General features: G+C 58.8%; 2 protein-coding genes across 2 annotated transcripts in view; one reads left to right on the plus strand and one right to left on the minus strand.

The window, feature by feature from the left end:
- Positions 1-7,430, plus strand: part of NSG1 (neuronal vesicle trafficking associated 1) — a 30,209-nt gene extending 22,779 nt beyond the window's left edge. Inside the window, exon 4 of the mRNA XM_011229967.3 lies at positions 5,989-7,430. Within this exon, the coding sequence (XP_011228269.1) occupies positions 5,989-6,192 (204 nt within the window). The 3' untranslated portion in view covers positions 6,193-7,430. The remainder of the gene's footprint in view (positions 1-5,988) is intronic.
- Positions 7,431-7,650: 220 nt separating this feature from the next.
- STX18 (syntaxin 18) overlaps positions 7,651-13,988 on the minus strand; it is a 119,011-nt gene continuing 112,673 nt past the window's right edge. Inside the window, exons 8-11 of the mRNA XM_002923292.4 lie at positions 12,317-12,375; positions 10,890-10,959; positions 9,247-9,327; positions 7,651-8,490 (exon numbers count right to left, since the gene is read on the minus strand). Coding sequence (XP_002923338.3) covers positions 8,395-8,490; positions 9,247-9,327; positions 10,890-10,959; positions 12,317-12,375 — 306 coding nt within the window. The 3' untranslated portion in view covers positions 7,651-8,394. The remainder of the gene's footprint in view (positions 8,491-9,246; positions 9,328-10,889; positions 10,960-12,316; positions 12,376-13,988) is intronic.

Raw genomic sequence — 13,988 nt, forward strand, 5'->3', positions numbered from 1 at the left:
AGCTGGGGGGAGCCTCCACCCCGGCCCCCCAACCCCAGCCTTCAATAAACCCGTCTACCCCCGGGGATGGCCTGCGACAGGTTATGGTCTGCTCGGAATCTCAGGAGGTTCCACGGTTTAAAGGCCAACCCAGAGGGCCTGGGACTTCGCGGAGGGGAGAGCTGGCCTTGACCAAGCAAGCCCCTTAGCAGATGCTGGAGGCCAGCAGGGCCAGCCCAGGTCAGGTAGGGGAGCAGAGGTGCACACGGGTGACAGCGAGGCAGTGCAGGCCTGGTCGGCCTGGAGGACGGGGGGCAGGGGGACATGAGCCCGCTACGGCCGGACACTGTAGCACTTCACGTGTCAGGCAAAGGTCTCCGGGGGAGGGGAAGTGATGGGACGGCCACTCGGTGGTCCAGGGAGGCTGGAGGTTTGGTGAGACTGCCCAGGAGGCTGCTGCAGGGAGCCTGGGGAGAGACAAGGGTCTGGCCTGCTCAGGGTGCTGGGGATGGAGAGAGGACATCCACGTGACTTGGGGGGGACGCAGGGGAGGAAGATGCAGGGGAGAAGCGGGAGGGGAGGACCTGGTCCAGAGCCTGGTGACGCAGAGGGGCTGATGTCATGGAGAGGAAGCAGAGCAGACGCAGGAGCGGCGCCCTGATGGGAACCGGGTGTGCCGAGGACAGCTTCCCAGGGACCGGACAGACTGCTCGCAAACCACTGGGGCCAGCCGCTCCATCGGGAGGACCGGGGCTTGCTTCCGGCTCGTTCTCTCCAGGCCGGGCAAGCTGCCTGCCTGGGGTGGGGGCAGGCTACAACTGCCCGTCCCGCAAAGCCCATTCTGCTGGAAAACCGGGTCCGGGCAGGTGGAGTCCGAGAGACGAAGCCCGGGTAGGGGAGAGGGCAGGTGTCTGGTGCCTGGCCCGCCTTGGGAATGGAGAGCCCGTGATAGTCTGTAGCTGCGTCTCTTGGGACTTCGGCATTTTCCGTTGGCCCTTCAGTCTAATTGGGGGCAGTCTGTGTCTAAAAGCACTTGGCTGAAGCTGGCGGTGGGGAAAGGTGTGGTGCCCGAGCTCCCTCCCACCTTCCCTCCCTCGGGCACGTTTGTGCTTGCGCAGGTCACACGCAGACCCCAACAGCTTACAGAGGCTTTTACACTAGGATTTGTGAATGCTCCCAAAACCCTTCTGGGTAGATAGCGTCAGATCCCCGTTTTAGCTGTGGGAAGATGCAGTACAGACGCAATTGTCACTGTGTCCAAGGTCACACCCGCGGTATGACCGTACATTTAGCGTATACGTACGGAGTGCCGCTGCGGTGTGCCCGGCTGGGTACTGGGCTCGCAGCGCCGGACAGGAGGAGCCAAGGCCCTGCCCTTGCGGCCTGTGTTCTAGCGGAGGAGACGAGTGGCGAGACAGGCAGATGCCCAGATGGTGTGAACACGGCTAAATGCCAGGCAGAGAAGAAACCAGGGTGACTGTGAGAGCCTGGGGTCCCCTCTTCCGGGTCATTTGGGGGTGCAAACTGAATGAGGAGTCAGTGCAGCCAGCGAGTTGTCTGGGCAGGCATGGACTGAGGACAGACTGGGCTGGGGCCCCACAGGGGGCCCCATGAGAAGGGCGGATGGACACAGGTGCCACAGAGGTCCCGGTGTGAGCCCGAGGGCGGGCGCCCGTGCCTGCGCCGTGGGTGAGAGGAGGGCACGCTCACTGGAGTGTCATGGGTTTAAGAAGGCGGATAAGGGCTGGGGAGGCAGCAAGGTTTCTGCCTTTTTCCTGAAACCATGAAGTAATTATAGGAGTCTCATGGAAAGGTTTTAAATGTAAGGGGAAAGTGCCCAAACCCCACACTCTGACATGTGGGTAGACCGTCGGCAGATACACGTGTTAGCACTGCAGAACTCACGCACGAGGAATGCCGACTAGCACGGGCCATGTGCCAGGGGCTGCGTGGAACACGCTTGCTTGGGTCACCGCGCTGGGCTGATGATCATTTCATGCCTGAGGCATGGGGCGCCGAGAGGTCGGATGACCTCCCCACACTCGCCCACAGAGGGGTACGTGGCTTTGATTTCTGGCCCGAGAGGGGCTGGGTCAGAACTTCCTGGGAGCCCCCAGCCCCCTGTTCCCCCTGGAACTGGGGTTCTGGCCTACCACCAGCCCACTGTGGCGTCTCCCGCACGTTCCTCCTGCAGCCCGTGTCTGGGTGGCGGCGGAACCGTCCGTCCTCCCCGGCCTGGCCCCCAGAGGGCAGGGCAGGTATTCTGTCGGGTCTGGAGGCCCCGTCCTGGCCTGGCGGGGAGTCTCACACTGCCCAGCATGCGCTGGCTGCCTCAGGCCATCTTGCAGGACCCGGTGCTGGCGAGCCGAGGAGGGGAGGACAGAGCGAAGAGCGGGTGGCAGCGGCGGCTGCGGGGGTGGCCTCCTGCCTTGCTGGACGGGGGCTGCTGCTTCCTGACGCCCAGACGTGGCTGGGTTTGAGCTGCTGCTGAGACAGCATCCCCTTGGTGGGGCCCCTACAGCTTTTGCCCTTTCCTGTCCACTGTGTGAGTGTGGACATCTCGTGGCTTCTCACCTGAGCGGCCCATCGCTGCCTTTGGTCCTCACGGCCACCCAGGAGGTGGGCCTCCCCAGCCCCGTGTCGAGGTCGGGGAGCTGAGGCTCCCTCTGCCTCCCCCACCGACACACTGGCCAGGTGGGACGCACACTGCAGGCGTCTGTCCTCTCCCAGAAAGAGCTCCCTGTGTTCCCAGGGGGCCAGCAGGTAGTCCTGCTCCTGGTATTTCGGGCATCAGTGAGCAAGGGGGAGGAGGACCACGCTCCGAGGGGCGGGCAGTACTGGGCTGGCTAGGTTCCCTTCCCATCAGCACTCAGCCAGTAGCACTGAGCCCCTCGGAGCCGCCCAAACAGGGAAACACCCATGGTGCCCGCCTGGGCAAGAGGCGTGCAGACGTGCTGTAAATTCTGTGAGACCCTGGTGCTCTCCACACGTCCCAGCACCCCAAACTGTCCTGTCCTTCACCCCCTCACTATCTTCCCAGACCCCGCAGTGAGGAAACAGTAGCTTGTGGGCCAGGCACTGGACCAGGCACGACACCGCGACATCTGCCAGCAGCCACGCCAAGCAGGCGCAGACCTGGCTCCGCTGAGAGGCCAGGCCTGCCGCTTCCTCGTGTTGGAGCCGCAGAGCCCGGGTTTCCTGGGTGAGGGCCACGGGCTGGGACAGGCAGGCTAGCAGGGTCAGGTTCATAGGGCCCGTGGCCTGGGTTGTGGCCTGTTGTTTTTGGCACCCGGGGCCTGGCACGGGGCTGGCACGAACGGCTTCTGAACATGCTGCGCAGCCCACCTGTGGGAGAGCCGCTCCCCAGCCGCGCCTGTCCACTTCATGCTGACACTCCCGTGGCCGCTGTCTCGGGAGAACCGTCCAGGGGGAGAGGGACCTCAATCATGAGGGGCCTCTTCGTCTCAGCACACGGGAGCTCTTCTGTGACTGGGGGGTCATGCCTTCTGTCTCCACACCTCACGTGCTCAGTCCTGTCTGTGTCCCTGCCTCTGACCCCAGGCAGACGTTAGGCTATGTGGACCCGTGCGCCGGGGAGGCCTCCAGGTTCAGAGGAGGTTAGTGTTGCCTGAGAGGATGTCGCGTAGGCCGTGGTTTGGGTCATGGCAGCCCTGCCAGGCAGGCCTCGCAGCCTCGCTGAGCACTGCCGGAGGAGCACCGAGGCCCAGCGCCGCGAGGGAGCCGAAGGCCGAGCTGGTCACGGGGCAGGCCAGAACCCAGTGCACCCGGGAGCCTGAGGGCTGAGCTTCGCCTGAGCGCGCCGGGCCAGGCCGAACGCAGGCTGATCTAAGCCGGTCAGTCCTCGGGGAAAGCAGCGGTTCTGCTCCCGGGCCCGGGCCTACGGCCTCTGCTTCTCCCTGTCCTGCGTTTGCGTCGAGTGGGTTAGCTGTTAGCGGCTTTGTATGGTGACACTGTGTGGGGTTCGGGCGCTCTGACTGGGAGGCCCAGGCTGGACAGTTACTCCCCCTCTCCGGGTCTCCCTGGCCCTGTCCATAAAAGCGGACTGCCAGAAGCTTCCTCACAGCGAGAGAACGTGCATGGAAAGCACTTGGCAAACTGTCAGGGACGAAGAAAAGGTCAGGAGAACACCAGCGGGGGAGGTAGAACCCCAGTCCCAATTTCTTCGCTGCCAGGGAAATGGCAAGTGGGCCTTGACTCTACAGGAAGTCGTCAAGGACCTGCCTTTAGCTTCCGGAGACCGAGGAAAAGCTGGGCCCAGGCCCGGACGAGGCTCCCGGAGGAGGTTCCCCGGCTGCATCCGGGCTGGCCCTGAGGTCTCCCAGCACCCACGTCCACGGTGCAGCAGCTGTGGCCGGCCATCCACGTGGTGGCCCGTGGTGCCCAGAGATGTGGTCATCAAAGGACCCGTCACGCTGTCCACAGGGTGCCTGCCCAGGGGAGGTAAACAGACTCTCTGAGCAGCTGGGTTTCTTGCTAAGCCCCAGGAGTTGGTCAGAGTGCCGTGGCTGGTGCTCGGGCTTCAGATCCCGGCCGCGCACATCCCGGCAGGGTGGCCACGGCCGAGATGGACGGCGCTCAGTGTGTCGAGCCTCAGAATCATCTGGGGTGTTTAAACATACAGATTGCTCCCGCACAGATATGCTGAGTCAGACCCCTCGGGGCGGGCAGGGAAGCTGGGCTGTGAAACTCTCCCTGGTGACTGTGGAGGTGGCCGAGGCCAGGCACCCGTCTTAGCTGCAGTCTCCCTTCACTGTCGGACACGGAGGCCATGGCGTTCGTGTGTTGCTTTGGTTGCTCAGACAGGTAACGTGGCTTCCACAGGACGGAAGGTCGACGCTCTCACGTTAAGGCTACAGCTGGAAGGTTGGGCGGGTGGGGAGATCTGTGAGGTCATCCTCGAGCCCCAATTCTGTCTCTTGCTGCCCTGCCAGCCCCCAGGGTATTGTCCTTCCCTGGGCCGTCAAAGCCAGCCGAGAAAGGGCTGTGGGAGAGAGAGCGGACAGACATCCACTCCTGTCCCACTGGCCAGAAGGCAGTCCCATGGCCTCACCTGGCTGCCAGGAGAGCTGGGAACTGAGAGCTGGGCACCAAGTGTGGGGGGGATGGCTGGTGGAAGACGATCCACAGCCCCACCCACCTTCCTTGTGGGCTTGCTAAGCTCCACATCTCTGGCGTGGGCTGGCCACGTCAGCTATGGTGGGGCAGTGGCTTCGGTTGGCTCCTGGACTGACAGGGAAAGGCAGCCTGGGGTGCAGGATCTTAACATTTTGGGGTCCTAGACCTTCTACCAGCTGATGAGAGCTATGGACTGGTCTCCCCCGCCCCTGAGCTCCTCAGGGTTCCGTGCCTTGTAGGGGCAGAGCGTCTTTCTTCGTGGACAGCTGCCTGGGATAGCCCTCATCCGGGGTCCTCGGGGACGTCCTGCTGCTCTCTGGATCACCAGGTCACACTGCTCCCTAACAGGACCTTGCAGGCCTCGTGTGGCTGCCTCTCTGACCCAGGCCACCCTTCCCAGTGTGTTCCTCGTACTTCTCCCTGCGTGCGAGGCCGGTCTCCTCTGCCTCCAGTGCCTCCCCGCCCCCCGGATACGGCCTACTGAAAACCAAGCTCCCAGGAGGCCTTTCTGACTCCCCTCCCTTCACTTTTTGAGTATGTTGCTTCTGGTAGATGTAAAATAAATGACAACTGTGTTAAGATCTTTAGTGAAGCAGGAAGGCCCACTGTCCTGTTACACACACGCCCCTGGAGCCCAAGCACTGCTGTCACGGCCTTGTCAGAGAGGTCGGCCCTGTCATGCCGTCCACCGGTGTCGGCTGGTTACGGGGCTGTGCCGAGGGCAGGACTCCTGCCCGCTTTTGCTCGTCGTTCTGTTTCTCCTGTCGGCCCCGAGAAGGTGCTCAGTAAACATCTGCGGGGTGTCACCTGGAGACACACCCTGGCCTCCCTCCAGCCTCGGTGCACGCGTCTCAGAGGCCTCCTGTCTTTCAGAACACCCAGTGCATTCCAGAAGGCTTGGAGAGCTACTACGCGGAGCAAGACTCCAGCGCCCGGGAGAAATTCTACACCGTCATCAACCACTACAACCTGGCCAAGCAGAGCATCACGCGCTCCGTCTCCCCCTGGATGTCCGTCCTGTCAGAAGAGAAGCTGTCCGAGCAGGAGACCGAAGCAGCCGAGAAGTCAGCTCAGTGAGGTGGGCAGGCTCCTTACAATGTGTCACTTGAAGGTAACAAAGGGACTTGGAGGGACGTTTCATTAAATATAATTACCGATAATTTAGAGGTTACTCATTTATGGTGCAACTGCTTCTGTTTGCTGCTGCTGCTTAGCGTATAAAACTTGCTGCCGGCCACTCACGGGCACAAAACCAAGTGCATATCGGCATTGCTTAAAGAGCTCCGGCACCACTTTCCATGTTAAGGAATCCTAATTTAGCTACTTTACTGGGGCTTATTGGATGCGATCAAAACATAAATTTACACTGGATATGCAAGGGGTTTGGATTCTGATAAATAATGCATTTTATGGAATTTTTTTTTTTACCCCCCCTTGCTGTTTGCAATCCTTACTCCCCAGCCATAATGAGAGTGATCCCCACTTTGCTACGAGCAAGCTGTACTTCAGAATTTCTTCCAACCTTCAGTCAGGCGGCAACAGTGCCATCGCCAAGACACGTGGTAGTGAGAGGTACAGAGAAGGAGGGAAATAGGACATCCGGGAGCAGATGGGCCCTTTCCTTCCCTGTGCTCATCCCTAAGTGTGCAAGTGTCCCGCAGCCAGGCACACTCGGGGGGCCCTATTCTGCCCCCTGACACCGGAGTTGGCATCTTGGTGCAGAGAGCACCGTGTTTCGCTCCAGTGCATGCAGACTGTGTCCCAGCATGTGAGGTGAGGGGCTGTGCAGAGAGAGGTCCCTGGGCCACGGGCTCCAGGATTCCGTCCCCTGTAGGTAGTCTGTCTGCTCTGTGACGTGTTGAATAGGAACGAAACCCCTTTGGTCTTTTTGTTCTGTTATGAATAAATTCGCACCAACAGCCCTGTTAGCAAGTTAGCTTTTAAAAACTTATTTGTGTTGGAAGAGTGAAAATGTAATTGCTGGGAAGCCAAGACTAATTTTTGTGAACCAGAACTCCTTTGATGTAAGAAAGAAGCAGGCAGGAAAGGCTGGGAGGGGCTGGTATGGCAACTTGCAAACCCAATGATGACATTTCAATTCACAATCTTTGTAAGAAAATGATGTTTCAACCTGAATCTTGACATTAAAGTATATGTTTACAAAATTGCCAGTTAGATAAGTGTGTAAGACGATTAAATAGAAAACAGACATTCGCAGACGTTTTCTTCCATGTTATTTGAATGTGTTGTTTCTGGTGGACATGTCAAGTTTCACTGTTTTTTAGTAGATCAAAAATAAACAACAACTAGCGCAAGAGCTGTTGCAAACAAGCATGGTGGTCGCGGCCGACTCCGTCACTGCTTCCAAAACCCGGTCTTACTACCAAGGTGTTCTGAAACCGTGGCTGTGGGCTCGGAGCCAGGGGGAGTGGGACGGAGCTGCGCGTGGCGACAGCTGCGAGGACACGCGGCGAGCGGGGACCGCATGCACCCCTCCTGCACAGACACATCAGTGCACGCGGCAACACCCCTCTGTACTGTCCAGTAGACCTTTTATTGACTGTAAGTCCACTCACAGGTAACGTCTGACAGTCCGAGCAAACAGGGAACACGAGGATCCCCGCGGCTGCGCGGCGGACTGTCGGTACCACACATGGTGGGGCCCCGTGAACACCGGCATGCTCTCTGCACAGATGCGGCTCCGGGGCCCCTTGCTGATGCCCAGAGTCTGTCCCCACACTTCTTCCCCACCTGGCAGGCGGGTGTCCGCTGCACTTCTATGCTTGGACCCGCTGATGGGACACAAAATAGCTCTAGTTGCGTTTATTACATTAACAGGGCAAAGGTGCGTCTTCTAGAATATAGTGACTCTATCACAGGGCTCAGGCAGACAAGAAGCCACAGAAAACAAAGAAGTGATCACTTGTTGTGAGAAGTTATTAACCAGCGCTTTTTCCCGAAGCCAGCAGAAGGGCAAGGCTGGATCCTCCCTGAGCCCGGTTTCTGGGATGCAGCCGGTAACCACCCCCACCCCCCCCATCTATCTCACCCACCTTGCCGTCAGGATCGCTACACAGGCCGCTCTCAATTTGTGTTATTTTCTTTTTCAGCTTAGCAAATAGGCTTAAAACCATAGGCCTGGGTGTCCTTTGGGTGAGCGTGTCCGTCTGTCCCAGCCCCCTCCCCCTCAAATGGCTCGGTGATCAAATCAGCTCACGGCCCCACTCCGATGCCGGGACCCACGGCAGTGCGCCGTCTGCCAGGAGCAGCCAGGACAGGCTAGCTGTCGTACCAGTCCAGGAAGAGCAGGGAGAAGGAGCACATCACCAGGAAGAAGAGGACCCACACTCGGAAGCCGGCGTTGTTTTTAATGGCCTGGGGACGGGGGGCAGTAGCGCAGGGATTTGTGTCACACAGGATTTTGGTTTCAATAGCCCTCCAACACTCCACCCGTCTGCATGCACGCTCCCTTCACTGGGCTCTACCAGGGTATTGCTGGAGCCTTGCTTACCGTAAGGATGAGGCAAAACCCCAGAGTGGGTTTAGAATCCCTCAGAAAACAGCTATTTCCCCTACTGGCTGGCCCTGATTCAGAGGTCCTGCACCTTCCTCCCAGGAAACACCCAGAAACAGCCCACGTGTGTCCCAGGGCTAAAGCCACACACACGGACCTACAGAGCCACAACTAGCCTGGCTGTGGTCCCCCATCAGGACAATGACAGTGGTGGCCCCACAACAACCCAGCCCAGCCACTGCACTCAGAGGACCAAGTCCTCTTAACAGAGTCCACTGTGGTGGCCCCAATACACAGGGACTCTGGCCCTCGGGGTCGGGGGGGATTTAACAAGCTTCCCCAGTGGTGCCCACCCCTGGATCAGGGAGCTGGTCTGGCCCTTGCCAAGAGTGACCTCATGTGCCTCACACCACTCCTTTGGAGGGCAGTGAGTCATGGCTCTTGGTAACAGCGGGGGCCCGGGGTTTGGCGGGGATCAAAATGTGACTGTCCAGCACCATCAGGAGGTGAGCCCTGGGCCACAGCAAGGCGCTCGCGCCTCCTTGCCAGCAAGACGACCGCTGCTGCCTGGACTCGGTGCCACACTGGGGAGGCCCGGGGGGCCCGAGAGTACTCACCTCTCTGATGTCTTCATTGCCCTCCTTGATATTCTCAGTTGCTCCGACAACTAACTGGTGAATGCTGTCAATCTCGGCTTCCTGTGGAAGGACAGCGACAGGTAGACCCAAGTACTGTCTCCTTCCCCAAGCGTACAGACATCAGAAGCTAGCAGCTGCCACTTAGGAAGGGCCAGGACTTTACAAACATAAGCCTGTGAGTCCTCGTGGCGCCCCGAGGGGTAGGCAGCAGCCCCATTTTGCAAGAGAGAAACTTAGGGTTCAGAGAAGTTTAGTGACTTGCCCAAAGTCACACAGGACCAGAACTGGAACCCAGTGCCCGTGCCCCTTCCAGCCCCAGCTGCCACCCGCTATGCCACTTGCCGGGCAAGAAGGGACACAGGCGAGAGCTGCCGACTACACAGCACCTGCCACAGGCCGGGGGCTCTCCCTCTGGTCTCTCCTCTACTCTATGGCGTCCAGAGACGAAAGCTCCAAATGCGTGTGCTTTAAAACCCATACTAGCTTCAGGAAAGGGCCCTGTGCTTCACCATTCTGTGTGTCTCTTAAAGAAACGGCTAAAATACAAACGTGAGCTGCCACGTACTGAGCAGCTGCGTGAGCCAGGCGTGTGTCAGGCTCCTCTATGCCAGCTCAGACGGTGAGGCAGGGGACACTGGCCCCGTTCTGTGGAGGGCAGCGCGGCTCAGGGCACCCCGGGTCGGAGCCCGTCTGTCGGACTCCCCGGCCCCTGAGCTCTCCTACCGTGCTGAGCCGCCTCGAGCACAAGGCGTGTGCTCCGACAGGGCAGCTGACCTCGCCGTTCTGTGTGTCCGGAGGCTTCTATGCGAAGGCTCAGCAAAGACGTGCCTGAGCAGTTCCTTCAACGTGCTATTAAGAAGGACCTGAACTTCCACAGTTAGGCTCGTGTACCGATTTACAGTGATCCGACTCTGGCTGTGAGGTTTAGGGCAGGTTTTGTGAGGGGGGGTATCTTAAGCCAACCAGCCCAGTTTCACACAACAGAGCAGAATGGTTTTGTCTTGGAAACCCTTCCACGGTCTGTGGATGCTACAAACAAAAGGACAAATTGATCAGGTCTGTAAAAGTGTTGCCAGTTATTGGCCGGAAGAATTTTAGACGGGGAGGCAGGTAACATGAAAAATCCTCTTAGGAGAACAATCCTGCTTGTTGTGTGGACGTGACACCTGAGGTGGCACGGACCTGGCACTGGGGGAGGGCTCTCGTAATAGTCGACTGAGAAGCGACTACCCAGCAGGCCACCCAGGAAGCACCGGGGGTTCCCTGTGGGTTCTCTCTGAGCCCTACAACAGCCCTGCAAGGTCACTCCATTTCATAGACGCCACCCTGGTGACTGCAGGGCATCCAGAAAGAAGAGCTACCTGACTCCCTCCGCCATGTGCTCCACTGCACGCCGGGGAGGCCGCCAGCGGGTCCAGAGCAGAGGGCCCCTGCCACGCATAGCGGCTGCACCAGGGGACAAGAGGCCCGCACCTGAGGAGCCCTGAGTGCACGCTGGCCAAAAGCACATGGCTCTGGACGCTCGCTGCCCCAGAGATCAGGCAACCTCACGGGAAATATACAGACTTCACAGTATACTCTTTTAAGCTAAAACTTTAAACGATGATTTTTTTCTTTCTTACCTGTTGTAAAACCTTCTCTGTGAATATCTCTTGGAGTCTGGAAATTTCAACCACTCTCCCTTCAATTTGCCTTCATTAAAAAAAAAAGGTTACAGACCACCATTAGTACTTGGTAGTCCTAACGAGAATGCTACACATTTCTATAGCGTCGTCTAAGTGAGAAATGGAGGGGACACCACCACAGCCCCCAGAGAGGGAGAGGGACACCGCGTCATCCGTGAAAGCACCATGTTGGGCTCGGGAAAGGAGACAGCACTGTACTTCCCGGCTCTCCTCTGAAGTCTCTCAGCTTAGGGGGGTATACTGCCCTCCCCTGTAGCTGACCCGCAGTGCCCCTGCCTTGGAGTCCGCACCCCTGGTTACAAAAGGCAGTCTTCTAGAAGGCCTGTACCCAGCCTAGTAACCACAGTAACGTGGTGGGGGTTCAAAACAAAACACCAGAATGTGCTGACAACTGGACTTTGTTACTGCTCAGTAGGTTAGGGAGAGTGTATTTGCCACTCAAACCGACTTCCTGTTGAAAGGAAAAACTCAAATTCCATCTGAAAAATATATCTGGGTTCAGGCAACCAAGTGTTTGAGCTTCTCCCTGTTTCAGGGGCAGCAAGAGTGCCCTGGGGGCGGGCTGGGGGCTGGAGTAGGGCTAGAAATGGAGACAGCAGGAGCTGAGCACCCAGGCCAGGAGGCCCGCCCTCCCAGGGCTTCTAGGCATGAAGGGATAGCGAGGCGAATGGAGGCAGGGATGGTGAGGGCAGAGTCTCAGAGCAAGGACCAGGAGGCCCACAGAAGGGTGAAGGCCACAGAAGAGCACGGGTGCTGTCAGAGGGAAATGCCTGCACGTGGAGTCCCCAGGGCTGTGTGGGTACAGCGCCGGGATGTTTTCTTTTGGGATGAGCCCACAATGCAGCAGGATTTCTGTGCCCAGCAAAAGCCCAGGCCTCCTGTTCGGACGCTTCAAACATTCTCAGGGCAACAGGCCCCATGTGCCTCCCCTAGGGGACCAGCCAGCCATGGCTCACATGGGCGAACAGTCACTTGCCTTTGGTGCTGCTGACCCCTTTGCTGAGGGAGCAGACAGCCTGGCAGAGCGAACTGCGGAGGCTGCCCTGGCCAGCTGGTCTTCACAAACCCCCATCTTACCGGGGAGTCATGAAGTGCAAACAGCTCCCACATGGGGGCGCTCACAGTACCTGGTGCAATTTGCCGTGACTGGGAGCAACACATAGGTGGTGACCTCCCATGGGCCCACAAGTTGAGTGGAGTTGGTAAAGTCAGGCAGCTGCCTTGACCCCCGAATGGCTCGGGGTGGGGGGTGCACGTGGCCAGGGTCACAAGTGGATGCCGAGGCACCAAAGTAAATTAATCAAGTTCCCAGTTTCTGAGAAAGCGATCACGTAGGCCTTCAGCCCAAGAACCCACATACACACCTCACTTCATCAAACAGGCTGTTCATTTCACCGATCAGGCGCTGGTTTTCTTGTTCAAACTGTGAGGAAACACATTAAAGGGTGATGTCACACAACAAGACAGCCAAAGGCAAGCATCTAGCAAGGCTGCTGGGCAGAAATCTTTGATCGGCCCTCCAAGGATCGATCGCCACCAAGTCCCTCCTGGCATCAGTGTGACAATATCCCTGTGGCTGAACTTGTGCCTGCCTGCAAGCCACCCTGATGCCACGGAGGCACAGGGCCGCCTGTCATCCTTCCCCTGCTCTCTTCTGGCTCCCACGGGCCTGTGCTGTTTGCCTCTGGGCCCATCTGTTTTAGGGGGAGTAGTGAGTCCGGCAGCTTCACTGAGAGCAGGGCAGTGTGATTTCAGGGCCACGCTTTGGCCAGCCCACCGTGACAGGCACACAGGCCCAGGAGCCGGAGGCGCTGCATTCCCGGGGCTCAGGCTGGGTACGGATGCCCTCCTGACACGCGGGAGCTCGTCAGAGCCGAGCTGACTCTGGAGCAGACAGTGGCTCCCCCGGTCATCCTTGCCGACTTGACTCTGGGCAAACAAAAGGATGGCGTGTCTGAAGCTTCGCCATAGTGTGGGGCCAGATGACCTCTTCCCCCTCCCCCACAGGACCAAGCACCCCGCCTTCGAATGCCCACTCAGCTCCCTGAATGCACACAGCTCCGGGCGGGGTCCTCCAGCTCCTCACCCACGTCCCACAAACCCGGCTCAAAGGCCACCTTCTCCATGACCTGGGCCCCTGAGCTTGAAGCTATTTCTCATTTTTCTAACCTTGGCCTAGCACCTTCTGAATCTCTCTCAGGATATTTTAGGCCTTGTCATATGCTGTGTGTGTCCCAAACTCCGTGTGTGACTCCAAGCTGCCTGAGGGTGGGAAGTGCGTCAAACCCGACTCTGGAAAGGCCGCACACCCGTTCCTCCTTTCACATCTGTTAAAGCTGCAGCCGTGACTGCAGGTAACTTTCTGAGGCACTGTCTGTGGCACAAATGCAAGCAAGCTCTCGCTGACCAGACGCTTTGCCATCTGACTGAAGATGTGGCCACCCCTTGCTCAGTAAAACAACAGACGGAAGAGATCATGCTTATAGAAATCACAACGGTCACCACGGCCGTGCTGAGCATGTCACACATGGGGACTCACGGTCTCCCTACCTCCTGTCTGGCTCCCACTTCACAGGGAAGGAAGGAGCTGCGCTCACTGCCTCTGCACCTGCCCACGCTGCTCCCTTTGCCACGCCTCCTCACCCCTCCCTGTGCTTCCCCGTCCTCCCCTGGTGCCTTGCTCACTCCCACTCACTGGCGACATGGTCAGGGGGTTTCTTCCTCCGTGCAGGGCCTCTTAACGGTCCTCCGCTCACGTCCCCCCAGCCCTCCATGCGGGTGCCCTTCGTCCCATCTGCCACACCCTTGCTGCACCCCATTCCTTCCCTGGCACCCAAACTCTGCCCTCAAAATCTTTCAGGCTCCTCCAGTCTGTCCCCCACTCCTCGGTCAGAGCGACCTAAGATGCCAGTCATGTCACATGGCACCACGCTGGCCCTGTCCCGTGGCCCTGCCCATCAGCACATGGCACGGCCTTCTCCTGTGGCCTGTCGCCCCACCTCCGCACAGGCTGAGAGCTGATGGGAGTCCCCCAGC

This window comes from Ailuropoda melanoleuca, chromosome 11 (genome assembly GCF_002007445.2).
Source record: "Ailuropoda melanoleuca isolate Jingjing chromosome 11, ASM200744v2, whole genome shotgun sequence".
Lineage (NCBI taxonomy): Eukaryota > Metazoa > Chordata > Mammalia > Carnivora > Ursidae > Ailuropoda > Ailuropoda melanoleuca.